The 19,151-nt window shown below is 49.9% G+C and overlaps 1 protein-coding gene across 1 annotated transcript in view; it reads left to right on the top strand.

Annotated features, from left to right (window-relative positions):
- EZR (ezrin) overlaps positions 1-19,151 on the top strand; it is a 49,954-nt gene that overhangs the window by 18,572 nt on the left and 12,231 nt on the right. The window contains 5 exon segments of the mRNA XM_060029698.1: positions 6,980-7,063; positions 11,521-11,616; positions 12,462-12,736; positions 13,303-13,386; positions 14,369-14,515. Coding sequence (XP_059885681.1) covers positions 6,980-7,063; positions 11,521-11,616; positions 12,462-12,736; positions 13,303-13,386; positions 14,369-14,515 — 686 coding nt within the window.

Here is a 19,151-nt window from a genome sequence, read left to right on the forward strand (position 1 = left end):
TTCCGCGTACATAGGAAAATCACTGCAAACTTTTATTTCCCCTGCAGTGTCCTGGCTACTAAAATTACCTAAACCTGGTTAGTCTAAGAAGATGTAAAACGGCTGCTTGTCTGTAAAGTTTGTGGAAGAACTGGTCTTGAACTTTTCCCTCCTGCCTTGGTGTTTAGTGTGGTGTGAATTTATTCTGTAAACAGTGTGATGGGGGCGGGAGGTTTTCTTACATGAAGTTTAAAGTAGTTCAGGAGGAAGTAGACATTTCTCAAAGGAAAAACTGCAGGACTAGATTTATTTACCAGAATGAGGAAAATGAGTGAGATAATTTGACAGCCAAAAATTCAGCAATCATACATGGGTTAGAAGTAAAATACAGTATTTTATTGTCAACTCAGTATCTTTTCTACATCTCTTAGACATTTAGAAGGCATTTTAGATACCAATTTGATAAAATGAAACCGAGAAGACTCAAAAATCATGTTCTTCCAAAGTGTATTCTGAAAAATACTGGTCCTTTGGGATATTCCATGGGAAAAAACCTGTAGGCAGAAGAATCTGGGAGACCTAGACTGAGGCACCATCTTGGAATTTCACAATTTGCATTAATACAGCAAAGACTCTCAGAGCCTTTCAGTTAAAGAAAGAAAGAAAGAAAAAGAAATAGAGAACCTTAACCTGTGTGACCCGAAAATACTGCTTTCCCACCCACCGTGCTTTGTCCCTCTCTCTTTAAATTCAGATAATTTTGCAGAAACTACACAGCCAGTGATTTGGATGGTGTCAGAAGCCACTCCTATAATTAAGCTACAGAATGTTAGAAGATCCCTTACAGATAGAGTCATTTCCATTTTATAAAGGAGCTGGGAGTGCCTCCTTCAGACTGGGGCTAGGCCCGGAGGCGATCCTGCCCACCGCCTGCTGTCAGGCCTGTGTCCCGTGATTGCCCAGCAAAGCGGGGACGGTGGATTCATTTGATTTTAATAGGGTGAATTGTTATTGAACTTATATTTTTAAAAAACAGCTTGGGGTTTAACACCTTTAATTCCCTTTTTTATTGGAAAAAGAGCTGTCAGTTGCATTGGAGCAATAAAACCTGTACTATCCTCTGTGTCTGGTTAGAGAGTTACATCCCTGTCCTTGGAAATGTGAAAACAGGTGTGAGCTTTTCCTTTGTCCATGAAAACAGCCTCCCAGCCGGCTCGTAATAGTGGCATGTAGTTACTTATTTTCTCATGAACCTTCCCATTCCCTCTGCATGTGCACAGCTCTAGCTCCGATTGCATCTCACCTTGGGCCTTTGGACTTCAGACCGAGCATTTCAGAGCTGGAAAGGACTCAGGTCATCTAACCCAGACCCTCTCTTTGCAGATCAGAGAGCCGAGGCCCCAGGGAGGAAGACCTTCACAGGTCACCGTGCCATGGGGCCTCAGGGCTCCCAGGCTCTCGCCCACTGTTCCAGGGGTCAGTGAATCTGGCTGGTCCTCAAAATCATTTGAGTGGCTTTTAAAAAATACAGGTTCTTGGGTTGAGGCCCAGAAACTCAGGTGTTTGAGAAGCTGCTCTGGGGATTCTAATGGTTAGTCCTGAAGGACTGGGGTGTGTGGCATCTATTTGAGGGCCACCTATTTAAGTCGTAAGCGGCAGGCCGCCGCGCCCCCCCCCACCCCCCAGGAGGCACTGATTGGTGCCTCGAAGGCACGCACGGTGCCGACCTGCTGCAGTGGGCTGGGAGCAGAAGGTGAAAGCTATTATGGTTCCTCAGCCTGTTGATGGTAGTTTTGAGCTGAGCTAACCCATAATGAGAATAGCAAATAGCATTTTTAAAAGGGTAGATTATTAAGCAGAAGGAAATTAGGGAGTATTACAATTAGGTGTTCATCATCTTCATTAACTAAGGCAAAGGTAGGTGGGTTTATGTGTTGAATCCTGATATTAAACGAGATACGCATTTATATAGTTAAGTGGCCTGGTGCACATACCTGTGAAACACCAGTCATTATATTCATGAAAAAAAAAAGTGCCTGGTGTTTTGCTTAAATTTAAGAAGTTTACTGGCTAGTTTCATTAGTTCTTGTTTTAGAAATAAGACGAAATTCATTGCTATTTTTGTTTTTAGGCATTTGTCTCTTGCATATACTGATATTTTAGTAATAGATCAGAAACCTACCTCTCTTATTGAAATGAAAACTCCTGCTAAGCTGGCTACTATCAGAGGCAAAAAAAGAAGAAAGATTTTTCTGCTGAATATGGTCAGTGTGAAAAACACACAAATACTCACTAAAAACCTCATTTTCCTCAAGGGGTTCAGACACCCTCAATACCAAGTTTTGTGTCTAGGATACATTATCTTACTCTAAAATTCTGACCCAGTGTATAGCTGTTTTTAAAAAAAAACCTGTTATTTTATATCCGTAGAGTGCTAATGTAACTCTCATACTGAAACTTATGAATTTCCATTATAAATAGTGGACTATGATTATGTCTGGTTCCTTTTAGATTCTAACATTTTGGAACTGTAACTACAGCTTTGTGCCATAGCTTCAAAAGGAGTAGCATTTGGAGGAGAGACATGAATTACTAAATTATCATCTACACCAACCACATGGCTCTCTGTGTGTACGTAATGGGTTGGGGTACATGGGCAGAATTAAACTTCTATCACCACTGCCCCCACCAAACAGAGCAGAATGTTAGAAAGGGTTTCAGTATTTTGACCAGCCTGGCATAAACATTGCCCTTTTGGTGGGTAGATTTTAAATGACTAACTGCATACTGTACACACCTGTACCGCACATTGCTATGTGATTTTGCTGCCTTCAGAGAATATTGCCTTTGAGAAAAGTGTGTGATCTAGGGGGAAATACGAAGACAATAAAAATTGCAAACCGTGTGCTTTTCTCCAGCCTTTGCATGTGGTTTGGGTTTGTGTGGTGATACGTTTTACCCTGGACCTCCAGCTTTTCGTGGGACCATTCTCACATTTATCGTGCACAACCATGTCATCCCACTTTATTTCTGTGGCGCCACTGCAAACACGAGTGCTAGCTTTTTCCAGGTACACATTGAGTTCCCTAAAAACAATTGAGGGGCTTCCCTGGTGGCGCAGTGGTTGAGAATCTGCCTGCCAATGCAGGGGACACGGGTTCGAGCCCTGGTCTGGGAGGATCCCACATGCTGCGGAGCAACTAGGCCCGTGAACCACAACTGCTGAGCCTGTGCGTCTGGAGCCTGTGCTTCGCAACAAGAGAGGCCGCGATAGTGAGAGGCCCTAGTGAGAGGCCCGTGCACCGCGATGAAGAGTGGCCCCCGCTTGCCGCAACTAGAGAAAGCCCTCGCACAGAAACGAAGACCCAACACGGCCATAAATAAATAAATAATTAAAACCACATATTGTAAAAAAACAAAACAAAAAAACCCAATTGATTACCAAGGAAACCTAACAGGATAATAAAAAGGAGAGTTGGGATTTAGGTGTGTTTCCTTAATATGCCAAAGCCTGATTTCTTCTAAAGCCCCTGGCTAAGTGGACCAAAACATGAATATAAATGGTCCTGTCGTCTGAGTAAATGTTCCATCTTAAACTTTGATGAAAGTTTATGCTGTATCTCAGTACATTATTACAGATCCGTAAAGTTTAAAAGAATCTTAATAGTCTTTCTAAACATGGACCAGCTTAACATGCTGCTGATTAAGGCAGTGCTGTGCTGTGATCCTCAGTCAGGGTAGGAGCATCCCCTGTATCCAGAGGGCATTTTGGGGTGCGTGTGTGTGTTGGGGGTACTTTTAGAGGACTGGGGATGCCTGGTGTTTAGTGGGTGGGCTCGGGGATGCTAAACATCCTGCAGTCCTTGAGGTAGTCTCGCAGAAGGAACACTCGTGCTGGCCCAGAATAGCATTTCACCCCCGACCCCATGAGAGACGCGAGTAGGGTGACGACTAGTCAAGGGACACGCGCCCAATCCTGCAGGGCAGCTTGGCTGGAGATCATTAACGTGCTGTTCATTCGAGTGTTTAGCTTTCACGAGTTCTCCCGTCTCAACCTTGGTCTCAAGATTGTAGACCATGCACTGTAAATGAGATACACATATATTGATTAAAATTACCTTGCTTTTGTAATTTTAGGGGGTGTCTGAAAATGGACATTTTGGTGCCTCCCCAGATCAGAGCTGGGGGTTGCTCTTTCCGACGGGGCTGGTGGGCACAGCGGAGGGGAAGGCTGTCTGCCTCCCGACACTGGTCCCAGCCGTGCCTGTGACTGCAGCCCGAAGAGCTTAGCCTGATCGCTGGCTTGACCCCTTTGTTTGCGGCCATACACCAGACTGCAGGATTGCCTGGGTGTTGCAGCTCAGGGAAGGAAGTTCCTGGAAAGACCAGAGCAAGTGAAGCTTGGCGGAATGTCTCACTGGAGCTGCTGATGGTCATTTTTTTTTTTTTTTGCTTATTTTTGGCTATGTTGGGTCTTTGCTGCTGCACGCGGGCTTTTCTGTAGTTGCGGTGAGCGAGGGCTACTCTTCATTGCGGTGCGTGGCCTTTTTTCATTGCGGTGGCTTCTCTTATTGCGGAGCACGGGCTTCAGTAGTTGGCGGCACGTGGGCTCAGTAGTTGTGGCTCTCAGACTCTAGAGCGCAGGTTCAGTAGTTGTGGCCCATGGGCTTAGTTGCTCCATGGCATATGGGATCTTCCCGGACCAGGGCTCGAACCCGTGTCCCCTGCATTGGCAGGCGGATTCTTAACCGGTGCGCCACCAGGGAAGCCCTGATGGTCATTTTAAGTGCCTCTGATGGGAGGTGCAGTTTTTGTGGGTTGCGCAGACCTTCCCAATCCACTTAATTTTTAAGAAAGTTCACTTTCTACATACTACTGGCTTGTTACATCTAATCTCAGCAAAGTATTCATTTTGCGGGTTCTTTGCTTTTTCAAAGAGTTGTGTGAACTTTGAGTCAAATATGAACCAGCTCAGAACCTTAAAATAGTTTTTTTCTAAATTCCTGTTAATGAGTTTGCAAAATGGTTAAAAGTAGTGTGACGGTCACTTTTTTATGTTAATTATTAGCATTGGTTTCCAGAGGTGACATTTTTTTCTTGGTCCTCAAATTTAGAGGTGATCGAGATGTAGGTGTTAGAGTCTGAAATCTCCTACTCGTGAACCTCTGGTCTCTTATATGCACCTTAACCAGGGTAGTGGCATTCGGTACACACTGTTTGGTGGTTCAGTTTCTGAATCAGTAGGTAACAGAGAAAGAAGAGCGCATCTGAGGCCCAGCACTTGCAGCCCCGCGTCCCTCCACTTCAGTTTCGAGTGTGACAGTCATTGTGGGCTTATGAGTGTAATTTAATTTGGAGCTGCGTTTGTTACAGAACATTTGACTTCGGGGCTGCTTCTCACATCTCTCTCATGTGCCCTTGGAACCGTAATTGAGAGAGCAGCCATTTTGTGATTTCTTTAAATTATTGCTGGCAGGAAAAGGAAGAAACTTAGGTTTTTATATTTTAATAAACTTGAAGAATCCAAAATGTGCCTAGTCTTCTCAGTAAACTTCAGTTCTTTAATTTGTAGACTTGTGATTGGAGAGGAAACGTTTATTAAAATCTGGAAAATTATGCCTGACTTCTCTATATGTTATATCAGTCAGAGAACCTTTAAGACAGGCTGTATGTGTGTCAAAGTATCTCTCAGTCATCACAGTCTTGAGTGTTAGGGGATTTTCGATTTGTAAAGACTAATTTTTGTTCAACTTAGACAGAGTCTAAGTATCCAGCCAAGGCATGACACACGTTCGGAACTCGCCACTTTTTAGTTCTTATATCAGGAAGCTAAATAATACATTTAGGGGACTTCCCTGGTGGTCCAGCGGTTAAGAATCTGCCTTCCGATGTAGGGGACACGGGTTCAATCCCTGGTTGGGGAACTAAGATCCCACATGCTGCACGGCAACTAAGCCCATGCGCCGCAACTACTGAGCACACGAGCCACAACTAGAGAGAGAAGCCCGCACGCTGCAACAAAAGATCCTGCATGCTGCAAGGAAGATCCTGCGTGGCCGCAGCCAAAAATTAAATAAATAAATAAATAAATTTTTTAAAATAATAAATACAGTCAGTCAGTCTGTGTCCTCGTTACATTTCTGTCTGTGTTAGGACGAATTTGGAATATATGTCTATCCAGCTATTTATATATTTCACGTGAAAAATAGTGAGAAGCAAGCATTTCTTAATGTTAAGCATTATAGCTGCTGTGTTATTTTCCTTTGGGACCGTGATATAAGGTAGCTAGATTTGCATGTTTTCCATATGCTAGCAAATTCTGGGTTTTTTCAAGCGATAAATTGGAAAATGACCTTGAAATAAATTTCCTTAAACCACCAATATGGCACTATTAGAGACATTGTTTCAGGCCTTCCCATCACTACCACCTTGTGACCTTACTATGCTAGCAATGCTTCCATGTTCCCACTGTCTTCATAATTACCTTTTCAGATTACTACATAGTATTCTGTCCTCTCCGATGTGTCTGTGACCATTTCGCCGTTTCTCTCCTCACTGTCGAGGTGGTTTCTGAAGTTGCTGGCAGCATGGTGCACAGACCCTCCTCTGTCCTCTCCCGTCACTTACAGACTTGGTGTGAACGCCCAGAGGCGGCTTCACTTAGCTGTCGTGGGGCCAGAATGTGAGACGGTGTATGGAAAATATGTTGACGGTTATCAAAGTATTTTGTAGAAAAACAGGCCTGAGCGCGCCTGTGCTTTATTAAAGCCACGAGGGCACACATTTGGATCCAGACTGCACGCGTAGGCACAGAGCTGGGGGGGGGGTGTGTGTTTTGGGGTTGGGGGTGTGTGTCTGTGTGTGGTGACAGGTATGAGAATGGGTGCGGAGGAGGGACATACTCTCACCACGTTGCCCAGGACCGTTGAGTTCAGGTGGGGCACTCGGAGATTATTAAAAACACCCGGTTAAGTGTAATGTGTTCCATTCTGTTTTCTAGATCAACGTCCGAGTTACCACCATGGACGCGGAGCTGGAGTTCGCCATCCAGCCAAATACAACAGGAAAACAGCTTTTCGATCAGGTTGGTTTCTGTGAACTTGAGAGAGCGGGTTCCCAGGTAGAAAAGAGTGTTTGCAGCATCGGAATCACTTTGCCGAGCGTATTTACTACCTTGGTTGGCTGCTAGCTTCTCGCTGTGGAGTAGACCCTGCCAGCGGGGTTCAGCTGCCGTAAACACTCTCCCCGGGGGGCCCCTGTTCTCAGTCCCGAGGAGAAGGGGCGCCGTGCAGTCTCCACGAGCCGGAGCCTCACCCGAGAGCTCTGGCTGCCGCCTCTCCCGCTGGGGTCTCCACGGTCCCCCTGGCCGTTTCCTGCCATCTGGTTCGCGGCCGGGGTGCAGTGGAGGACGGCGTGGGGCCAGGCGGCCTCTCTCCAGCACTCCCTGCAGCCGCAGAGTCCTGAGCCCCTCGGAGGTCAGCACACACCCTTCCCTCCAGCCAGGTAACAGCCCAGCCGCGCTCCTGCCCCTCTCTTCATGGAAGCTGAAGGTGACGCAGAGTTCTAATAAGCGCGGTGCACCACCGTGAGGGCCGTGATAACTCTTCCATGAAACGGTTCCAAGCTTTAGACAGAGCGAGAGCTACCTTTCTGGGCTTTGTAAATTCTGCTCTGGGACTGAGGACCCAGTAGGGCGCCGGGGCAGGGTGTGCGTTCACAGGCACCTGCACCGTCGGCGGCCTTCCTGAGAGGCCCCACCGGTCGGCCAAGCCATGCTCTGCATCCCAGCACCAAACTGGAAAGTGGAGCGGAGTCCTGGCAAATGTAGAAACTATAGGTGACTCACCCTGGGCCTGATGGGCTCTCCCTTTCATCCCCAAAGCCAGCACCCAGCAGGTTAATTTCCCCAAGCCAGTGAGCAGGGCCTGGGGGCTCACACCTCAGCGGAGGGGTCCCGCTCTCCCTGTGCTGTGATTTTGAGGCCATTCCCTGGCCGTGCCTCACCTGATAACGATAAAGACATTTACTGCCTGGGGCGGGACTGGACTTGGGGTGGAAATCTAAGGGTTTCTCCTGAAAGAAAATCCTGGCACCATATGGGGGCAGTGGTGAGAGCACGGACGGGGAGGAAGCGGGGGCTCGGGTCAGCGCTGCCTGCAGCTAGCATGCCCCTCAGTCACCAGAGTTAGTGTTGGAATTTTTTTCAGTATTGTGTGTTCCTGTTGTGAAATACCCTGTAATCTGAGGACTTGAGGCTGGAGCGGACCTGTGGAACCGCTCCTGGAACCGCTCGTGGGTCAGCGGAACATGACTCGGTCTGTGTTAGAACTGTGGACGCAGAGGCCTGGCAGGAAAGGCCGTCTCCACAGCCTTGACCCCAGTTGCACCTCGCTCTTTGAAGATCCGCTTGTTCATACCTCCGCCGTGGTGTGGTGAGGCGGGGATGCTCAGGCCCCGTCGGCGCACGTGGGCTGGCGCCCCTCCGCCACGCCGGGCATGTTTCCTCCTGAACGGACATCCGGGAGGGGCTGCGGGCTGCGCGGGGCTCTGCGTCCTTTCTCTGCTGCTCCACCTGATGCGCTTCTAGGTCTCGGAAGCTCATCCACGGGCCCAGCTGCCAGTCACTGAAATGTGGTCCTTAACTGGCATCGGTTGAAGGAGACTTGGAAGGTAGTTAGTCTGTCCGATTCTCTCCTACCCCCTCTGTCACTTGAGTCTCCTCAGCAGTAGCTGTCCCCCAGCCCCTGTCCCAGTGCTGTTGCTTCGTCTGTGACTAGATTCTAGTCCAGGGCTCCGAGGTGACGGAGGCCCTCACAGAGACCATCGCAGAGGCCGGGCGGGGCCGTGGTGCTTTCCCACTACTGCAGCTGCCCGACGTGCTGAGAAAGGAGTTCCTGCCACGTGACTCTCTGCTCACTGTTTTCATCACCAGAAAGTATCAATAGTATTTTCCAGCTATCGCTTGAGACTGACTTAAGTAGACACATCCCTGCCTTTGCCTTTCCCAAAACATGCCATTTAAAACAACACAGAGGGGCTTCCCTGGTGGCACAGTGGTTAAGAATCCACCTGCCAATGCAGGGGACACAAGTTCAAGCCCTGGTCAGGGAAGATCCCACATGCCGCAGAGCAGCTAAGCCCGTGCACCACAACTACTGAGCCTGTGCTCTAGAGCCCGCGAGCTGCAACTACTGAGCCCACGTGCCACAACCACTGAAGCATGTGTGCCACAACTACTGAGCCTGCGCTCTAGAGCCCGCGACCCGCAACTGCGGAGCCCGAGTGCCACAGGTACTGAAGTCCACGCGCCTAGAGCCCGTGCTCCACAACAAGAGAAGCCACCGCAGTGAGAAGCCCGCACAGCGCCACGAAGAGTAGCCCCCGCTCGTCGCAACTAGAGAAAGCCCGTGCGCAGCAACGAAGACCCAACGCAGCCAAAAATTTAAATACATAAATAAATAAATAAAATAATAAAAATAAAACACCACAGAGGCATAGATGAAGGAATGGCCCCCACACCCGTCCAGGTGTGGCTTGCGTGCTGTGTGTCGGCTTTAGGCTGAGGTAGGGACATTAGAGAGAACAGTGATTGTATTTTTCTAGGAATGCTGGGTTTCCCTCGCAGAGAGGACTGACAGGTCAGTTTTTAGAATGGACTGCAGAAAGGAAGGTTGTTTACTTCTGTTTTGTTGTTTTGGGGGAGCCGTAGGGAGAGAAGTAGGGCTTTGAAACACGTTGAGGACAGTTGTCCTGGAAGTAGACGGAAGAGTCATACGTAAAGATGGGTGGCAGATCAGGGAACCCAGGGACAGGCTTCCACCGAGAGAGTGAGGGACCCGGGTCAGGTCCACGGCTCCAGAGTCTGATCGGCTCCGTGAAGGGGGACCGGCCACATCGGAGCAGATGGAGAAGAGGAGTCTGAAGATCAGCGAGGGTCTGACAGGCACGGGGCAGGGAAGTCAAGTGGACAGGAAATGGTTTCACGCCGGTCAGACCCAGGCTAAGGCTGCAGCTGGGTGGATGGAGTGGAAGGAGAGGTAGAGTGGCTTCTGTACATGGGGCTTTCTTGTGCGGCTTTGGACAGCCCGCAGAGGAAGGCGAGGCAGGTTTCGTATCCAGATGTTGAGATGGAGGTTTAGGAAACTAGCAGGATTGGGTATAGAAAACCTGGTCTTTCAGTCAGCTTCCTCTATACTTGGCTACCACGAAAAGCAGAACTGGGGCTTCACCAGACTTGCGGGGAGAGCTCTGGTAAGAGTCAAAACTGCCTTCCTGTCGCTTCGTGATGAGGACTCGGGTCTAGTCCCTCCTCCCCTTTTTTGGGTGAGTGAAGGGAGTGAATGAGCAGGTCATTCCCTGGCCTGTAGTAAACGGAGACTCGGGAGCTCCGCAAGCATCTGGCCCCACAGCCCAGGCCAGTGCAGAGACAGGCTCAAGGCAGACTTTGTTTGGTGTTTCAGTTTTTATTGTAAGTGCTCCAGATACCTGATTTTCATTTCTAGTGTGTACATCCCTCTTTCCCTTTAAATATGATAGAAGCCATATATTTGAAGAATAGTAACCTTTTTTTTAAAGGCTTAACATTATATGTCATGGAATTTAAAACTATGCGGCAGAGTTTTGACAGTATTCAACAAGTGTCCACGGCAAGTTGCTTTTTGACTTCAAGACACAAGAGTAACCATCGTGGGGCTGTCAGTGTAATGGACCACAGGAGACTTTTGTCCTAGTACTGGAGAGAATTTTAAAAACGTGAAACGCACTGTGACCTAGGGCTGAATTCCACCTTCCTGTATCAGAATTTCACGTTTCTGGAGGTTGAAAGTGCTCGTCGCCCCTTGGCATGCGTGAAGCTGAGCACTCCCCCCCTTCCCTGGAAGCTTGTTGCCCGCCGCCTTCTATACCTTCCCGGGACCGCTGCTGCCCTGACCCCACTGAGCGGAGGCCCGGCCAGCTGCCGAGGAGCAGAGACGGGCATCCAGGGGAGGCTCTGCTTCACGTTGGTGTCTTTCAGCCCCTTTTTCATGTGGGCTCCCCGACAGGTGCAGTCACACCTGTGACACACACACACTTTTACCGGTGGGTGTACCTGGGTTACGGCCCATTCCCTGTGGCCCACCTAGCTGTCTTTACTCAGAAACGCATAATGGAGGACAGAGGAGTAGGGGTGACATTTTATAAGATTTAAAGTTAACCCTAAATCTGCTCAAATTTATATTAAAAGTAAATGGTTCAGGGACTTCCCTGGCGGTCCAGTGGTTAGGACTTGGTGCTTTCACTGCAGGGGCCTGGGTTCAATCCCTGGTCAGGGAGCTAAGATTCCACAAGCTGCACAGTGTGGCCAAAAAAAAAAAAAGAAAAGTAAATGGTTCATGTCTTAGTAACAGACGGTGTAGCGGAGGCCTGCCCGCGGCGTCTAAGCTGGCGCCTCGCTCTCCTGGCAGCTCTGCTGCACCATGTGATGGTGGCAGCCCAGGGCCACTGCCATCCAGAGAGTTCCTCATGACTGTTTCGCCCCCCTCCCCCGTCTCTTTCACACAGGTGGTTAAGACCATCGGCCTTCGGGAAGTGTGGTACTTTGGCCTCCAGTATGTAGATAATAAAGGATTTCCTACCTGGTTGAAACTTGATAAAAAAGTAAGTCATGTTAACTATTTACAGGCTATTAATTGGGTTTGGTCTACTCTGTTGACATTGAAACTCCGTCTTTTGTTTTGTGTTCCTTTCTATTTGTGTAAAAGTTTCTAAAGACAGAGAGGTTGCAGGTTTCCAGTAAACGGAGGTAGTTGCTGGAAATGAGATCCTGGCATTTCTCCTTACTGCTCCCTTATTGGAGTGTGTGATGCTTAATTGCTCAGCTTTTAGTTGACCTTAGCTTTTGTTGTTTTTTTTTTTTCCAATGAGATTGTTAATCTTATAAACCATGAATCATCCACTGTTTTGTAAGAATCTGTTATTGCTCTGTTTGAACCTGTGATAAGAGTTTCAACTCCAAAGACTGGATAATTCCATTAACAATTACAAAGAAAAGCTGTAAGCTAAATGTGTTTTCTCCAGACAGTTTCTCTCTTTTCTCCAACTCCTGCTTTCCCTCCCATATTACTGGACCCATCAGGAGGGTGATTGGAGGCATGGAAGGGGGTGGGGGGGGCGTGAGGAATTACTGAGAGTGAACTCATGGTCCAGGGCTGGCCTGGCCATGTGGACAGAGGCCAGATTCACGGGTCACTCAGGCAGTCCCCTGGAGTTGATAGCATCGCCCCCAGAAAACCAAGGCTGGGGCTGGGGCTAGTGTGAGGGTGTAACAGGACTCTCACTGGCCTTCTTCTGTCTTCCATGCTAAAAAGGTGACTTTCAGAACAAACATTATCTTCTGAAAACTGGCCTGAAGGACGCTTTTGAGTCAGTGGTTAAAACCTGTGTTGGGAAGGCAGGTCTTTGTCTTTCGAACTTGCAGTGAGGGTTTGGCCTCTGCCGCCCAGGTGTCCGCCCAGGAGGTCAGAAAGGAGAACCCTCTGCAGTTCAAGTTCCGGGCCAAGTTCTACCCCGAAGACGTGTCCGAGGAGCTCATCCAGGACATCACCCAGAAGCTTTTCTTCCTGCAAGTGAAGGAGGGGATTCTCAGCGATGAGATTTACTGCCCGCCCGAGACGGCGGTGCTCCTGGGCTCCTACGCTGTGCAGGCCAAGTTTGGGGACTACGGCAAGGAGCTGCACAAGTCCGGGTACCTTGGCTCCGAGCGGCTGATCCCCCAAAGGTGAGCCGGCAGGGGCCGGGCCCGCGTGCGAGCGTCGTGTCAGGAGGGTCGGGAGGCAGAAGGGCTTTGTGGAGGGCGAGTGTTCTGCAGGCTGGGGACTCTGTCTGCAGTCACAGGCCGGCCTTCCGCAGGCCCTGCCACCCCTCGGTGGACCCTGGAGTGGCCTCTGCGACAGAGGGACTCAGCAGGGGAGGGGGCCCTCCTCACAGGAGCCGCAGGTGCCGGAGCGGAACCGTCTCAGCTCTCCCTGGTGTATATGGTAAACCGGCCCCTGTTCAATCTTTTTATTTACTGGCGGTCGCATAAATTACCTCTTTTGGAAGGAGAGGCCACTTAAAATAAAACACCTTTTAAAAGTGTTTCCAGCAAGACTGGGTTTGTCTCATTCCAGGTTCTAAATCGTCCAGGCTGTTAATTGTCATCAATAGAAATGCCGCATCTTAGGAAGTAGATGGTTTTATTTGAAAGAACAGTCAGGGTCTGTGTGAGGGTGCTCAGTGGCCGGTCGCACGCTGCTCCCGGCCCTCTGGGGTGACGGCTCTGTGCCCTCTTCCTTTGCGATCCAGAGTCATGGACCAGCACAAGCTCACCAGGGACCAGTGGGAGGACCGGATCCAGGTGTGGCACGCCGAGCACCGTGGTATGCTCAAGTGAGTGCTGGGCTGGGAGCCGGTCTTCTTTTCAGGGGACTCGGGTCCTTCAGGTGACTCGCTTGGAGCTGTGCCTAGAGGGGCAGGGAAGGTAAGGAGCTGCTGGTGAGGTTTCTTCCCAAACGAAGCCAGCTGTTCCTCCCCACTGCCACCAGGGCAGAAGTGGTTTGGTTTACACCTTCAGTCCCTCCAGCCTTCTCCCCTCCTTGTTTCAGAGGAAAGAAAAGCTTGTGTCTGAAACTCTTCATTTTAGTCAAGGGGGCCGGAGCATTGCTCGCAGCCCACCAGGCATTTTCTTTTCCCTGTCACAGAGGTGCTGATTCGTTCATCGTCCATAAGGTGGTTGCCTTCAAAAGGTTGTAAATGTAAAAAAAAAAAAGATCCCAAGTGAGAAACACTTGCTAATAAAGGAGCACCAGCGAGGTGTGGAGAGGGTCGGGGTGGGACCTGCGGCTGGTGAGAACGGAGCGACCAGATGCCTGTCCTAGAATACTCCTCTCGGGCACTGGCAGCAGCTCTTGGCATGATGTCCCATCCTCAGAAGTTCATTTGCAGTTTGGGCCTCAGAGACTTTGTGTCCTTAGAGTTTCCTGCCTGACCCGAGCATCTTCTGTGGAGGGAAACAACTCAAAACCCAAGCAGTGGCCCCAAGTGAGGCAGATGGTGGGCTCCCTGAAGCACGGTGTGGGCCACAGAGAGAGAGAGGGCATGCCCGGTGATAGAATTTCCAAGGGAAGCCCTCTGTGTCCAGAGTGGGCAGCACGAGCCAGTTTGGTTCTTTCCTGACACGTGACATACGCCCGTGGTCAGTGTCCAGGATGGCTGGGCGCCCACTTGGGGCACAGGCCGGCAGAGGGACGGAGGCACCTGGCTGTCAGCCCGTCCTCCGTGATGTACTACGTTTCAGTTCCTGGTGGCGGTGTAACTGTTGAGCGCGGGGCGCACGCTGACGACGATGCCAATGTTTGTTCTCCCCACCCAGAGACAGTGCTATGTTGGAGTATCTGAAGATTGCCCAGGACCTGGAAATGTATGGGATCAACTATTTTGAGATAAAAAATAAGAAAGGAACAGACCTTTGGCTTGGAGTTGATGCCCTTGGACTAAATATTTATGAGAAAGATGATAAGTGAGTTGAACTTTATATTTTCTTCAGCTGGTGGGGTATCAGGCCTGGAAACCATGGAGAAAATGGCAAATGTGCATAGGGGTTCTCTTCAGAGTATTTATCTAGCAACTTACTGGCCCAGTGTCTGACGCTTAAGAGCTTTGCGACTGTGACGTGGCCATGTCGGAGGTCGGTTCAGAGGTGTGCATTATTTCTCTCTCAGCCTGTTCATTATTAGCATGTGTAGCACGTGCCGAGGGGCCCAGCAGGGGGACCACACCGGTCCGTGACCTCATGGACTTTGGAGCTTGTGAAAGAACAAGAGCTGCAGGAAAGCCATCTCCCGCCCCTTCCTGTGAGGCCGCCCCAGCTGCCTGTAGGTACCAGCACGCCCATAGCCACCAGCCAGCAGTGCTGGGCGGCTTGAGGTGTGTGCTGATCCGACCCAGAATATTTATGGTGCTATCAGGGACCTTGAGATTCTGCACACAGTAGCCTTTCTGTGCGGACAGTCTAGCTAAATCCTCTGAACCTGCAGGAGGTACCCGATTGCCTCAGTGTGTTAGTTTGTGGAGTGGGCCCTGCTGCAGTTCAGTGCAAGCAGGCTGGCCTCCCCCAGCTTCCTTTGCCCATTCCTGTGGTTACCAGTTCTGCGCAGATGCCTTTTTCCTGCCAAGGGGCTAGACACACACACACACACACACACACACAAATCATTCTGATTCGGCGAGGACAAGTTTTCCGCGGCGGTTCCCTGTTCCTTGGGCTTGGAGTGGCAGCTCACCTGTCTCACTTGCTCTCGGCTCCCCCAGGCCCCAGGTTCCCACCCCTACCCTGACGTTCTTGAGGGCAGCAGCGCCGCTTCTGACACACGATAACCTGTACAGAGTCCACCATAATCCCGGCCACAGGCGCTCTGGCCAGGACCCACAGTCCAGACCCATTTCCCCTGGGGTGGGGACCAGTGATTGGTGTTCCAGCCCCTCCACCGCGCGCCCAGAGTGGGTGGAGGAGAGCGTCTCCGCCGGGAGGCGCGGTGCCAGTCAGACGAATCCAGTTACACTTAGGACGTGGCGTGCTTAGCAGAGGGTCGCAGGGACTCGCCTGAGGACCCCGAAGTGAGTTACTGGGGACTCTTGGTTTGCTCCTTCCCCGGCGTGCTGGATCCAGTGCTGTGGACAGGCAGAAACAGTCTGCATCAGTCAGGGACTCGGGAAACCAGCCCAGGCCCCTGAGCTGGAGGGCGGGAGCTGGTCAGCAGGGAGCACCGCCGCCTCGTGGGAATATACATGGGAAACCGCCTTCCTGAATGAGCAGATCTTGTGAGGTAGCCAAGGCCGGGGCTTCCGAACAGGTTTTTCAAGCTGCCAAATAGAGCCAGAGGCAGGGACATGCTGTCAGCTTGTGACTTCCCTCACCCACGCAAATCCCATTTCCTCCGAGTGAAACTCTGAGCAGCTTGGCTCTTCCAGTCCTGCCTCCGCTCTCCTCCCCTCCCCCAGCTTAGCTGTGAAACGGGCAACCTCTCAAAAGGGTCTTCTCCCCAAAGAAAAAAGTCTCTTGGGGTCCCTTTTTCATCGTACGTATAACAGTCAAGTTGGGAGCATGTAGGACAGGAAGCATTTGTCTTCCTTTCTGTAAACCCTTAGATCTGAAGAGGAGAGAACGTCGAGAGGGAGGAATTAGGCAGCGTGCCCGCACGCTGCTGTCAGCGTGGGACAGAAAAAGTTGAGATGAGCTGTGTTATAACCCTACCCGGCATCCTCAGGCCACAACAAAAACTAGAGGAGCTGATCCTGCCCCAAATTCTTCAGTGCTTTGCAAGCACGCTTCTCCCCCGGCTTCGTCCCTCCCGGGGCTCACTCCCCTAGTCCTTCTGTCCGTAGGAGTTTCTGAATGTGCCACGGGCCCAGGGCTGCAGCAGGGAGGATGCTGGGAAAGGGCTGTAGACCAGGAGGGGGCGAAATGAAGGCCAAGTGTCTTTTCCCTTCCATTCCTTCCCCGGGGTTGCAAATCATGTATTCTGATTTACATTTCTATTTTATTGGCATTAGAAATGATGTTTCAACCATTTAAGTACATTATTTTTTTCCAGTTTCTAAAATTATGCTCACAGGCAGATTTCTTTGGCGGGCGCGGGGGGCGGTTACGTCTTCATGCCTTACCGTCAGTGGCTTAACCTGTATCGCAGAGGAGAGCAGAAGGCGATTCTCGGATCTGTGTGTGCTTTGTTTTAACAAATACGTCGGGTCACAGCTGTCAGACCTCTCCTTTCTGTCTTTGGTACCCTAACTTGAACGCGGAACAGACAGAATTTTTGAATAACTTAGTTTCTTACAGAAGTTTGCCGCTGCGAGGACTCCGCTTAGACCACCTCTGGGGGACGTTTAGAAGCCCAGCTCAGACTGGCCGAGAAGAGAGGCCGGACACGTGCGGGGAGGGCCTGAGGAGAAGCCATGGTGGCTTCTTAGTGTGGCTGGGCGGGTGGCAGGAAGGGCGGCTGTGGGGAGAGTTTTCTGACAGGCCTGCCCTGCAGAGGGTGGGAGTGGGAGTGAGGCCCAGGCCCCCCCCGCAAGCGCCTTTTCTTCCACATGGAAGTGTGGGAAGAGCTTCAGCCACTGTTGCTTATCTCCGTTATCGCTGCCGCGGCCTCTGGTGGGGGCGGGGGGGGCGCCTGGCAGCTCTTCTCTGTTCTTCCCCCTCCGTGAGGCGTGCCATGATCTGCAGCCCATCCCCCCACCCCAGACCTTTCTAAACTCTTCAGTGAAAACTTTCACAACACTGCAAAATGAAAAGCATTTCACAGTGAAGCCCACGTGCCCGCGGCCACGAGCAGCCTCCCATCAGCATGTCGCCACGGGCCTTGTCACACCCCTCCCCGTCCTCATTTCACGGCCCTCCGCCCCGCTGGCTGCCCCCACGTTGCAGAGTAAATTGCAGGCATCGGTATACTTCCCCCAAAATGCATACTGTTCGCTAGAGCTCAGTATGTTTTGATTTTCTTTTGATGTAAAATTTAATTATAACGAAATGCACAATTCTGAGTGTTCCTTTGCTGACGTTAGACAGACACACGCCTGTGAAATCCAGGCTCCTGTCGAGAGGCGGAGCATCGTCCTCACTCTCTGCCCTGCCGCGCATTTTGAATGTAAATGTTTTAACCCTTCGTTTTGAAATCATTTCAGACTTTAAAAAGTTTCCAAAAATAGTAGGTACAAAGAATTCCCATGTGCCCTTCCGCAGCTTCCCCAGATGTCAACACCTTAACATAAACACAGTCAGGATGGTCACCTTGATACGTGATGCCCTTAAGGGTCTTATCAGTTGTCCACCAGTGTCCCTTTCCTGCCCCAGGATCTGCCTGGAATCCCACCTACATTTAGTTGTCACACTCCCCAGTCTCCTCCCATCTGGGACAGTCCCAACGTCTGTCTGTCTGTCTAGCACAGCTTTGACACTTGTGAAGAGCACTGACCATTGACTCTTTAGAAAATCCCTCACCTTGGATCAGTCTCATACCTTCCCGTGATAAGATCTGAGGTTTGCGCTTTGGGCATGAATCTGACAGAAGTGCTGTCGCACCCTTGCAGGCAGCGTGTGGTGTCGGAACATCCTGCTTCTGGTGTTGACTTTGATCTCGGGTCAAGGTGGCTTTGGCCAGGCTTCTCTGCAAAGTTACTCACCTCCCCTTCGTAATGGACAAGTGTATTTAGGGGAGAGTCTTTGAAACTATGTGAATATCCTGGTTCTTAAACTTCATCTATTAATTCTACATCCACTGATGAGACTTGCATGAAGCAGTTACTGTAATATTTGAGAAATGGTGATTTTTTTTAAAAAAAACCATTCTATTTACACATATTAATGGAATTCTATAAGGAACCAGTTTCTCCACTTATTGTTTAGTTACGTATGTTAATATGTGTTTTCTTCTATGGGCCATAATCTATACTGTTATTTTGTAGCTAACATCGTTTGAGATTTGCTTTTCGGAGCCCCTCTGAGTGGCTCCTGGGCCCTCCTGACCCCATTATTTTCAAGGCACTTCCTACATACTGGTACCTCCAGGTGCTCCAGCCCTGGAATCGGCTGTTTCTCCAAAGAGCTCTGGTCCCCAATCTTTCGAGAATTACACTTTTAAAATTTGTGACTTATAAATCCTTTAGAAATCTTCTCTGTGGGTCCTTCTCTGTTTGTGTCCTCTAAGTGAACTCAAAAAAAAAAAAAAGAGAAAGAAATCCTTGTAAGACTTTAATCTTCCAACTGTGGTCAAGAATAAAAGGAGGTTCTTTAACTTAGAGGTGAGTCATAATTTTCATGTTTAGTCCTCATCTTTCGATACTGCAGTCCTGCTTATGGGGCTATAAATTGTTATACGACGTTTCAGAGTCTTAAAAAAAGACAAACTTTGCAGGTACAGCAGAAAGAAGAAGCTGGAAGCCGTGGTGAAAGGATGCCCAACCCTTGAGAGAAAGATGTCTGTCTAGCCTGAAGGTCCAAGTTTTCTGGGTTAGAAACTATTTTGAGAGACTCGTATAGAACTAGGAGGCAGAGAACAGATTGTTGCGTTGGAAGCCCGGCCCACCGTGCTGCCTGCGTGGCCGAGAGCTGAGCAGCTGCTGGTTCCTGGCTCTTCTGCTCTTCCCAGCATGTTGGC

This window comes from Delphinus delphis, chromosome 14 (genome assembly GCF_949987515.2).
Source record: "Delphinus delphis chromosome 14, mDelDel1.2, whole genome shotgun sequence".
NCBI classification, from domain to species: Eukaryota; Metazoa; Chordata; class Mammalia; order Artiodactyla; family Delphinidae; genus Delphinus; species Delphinus delphis.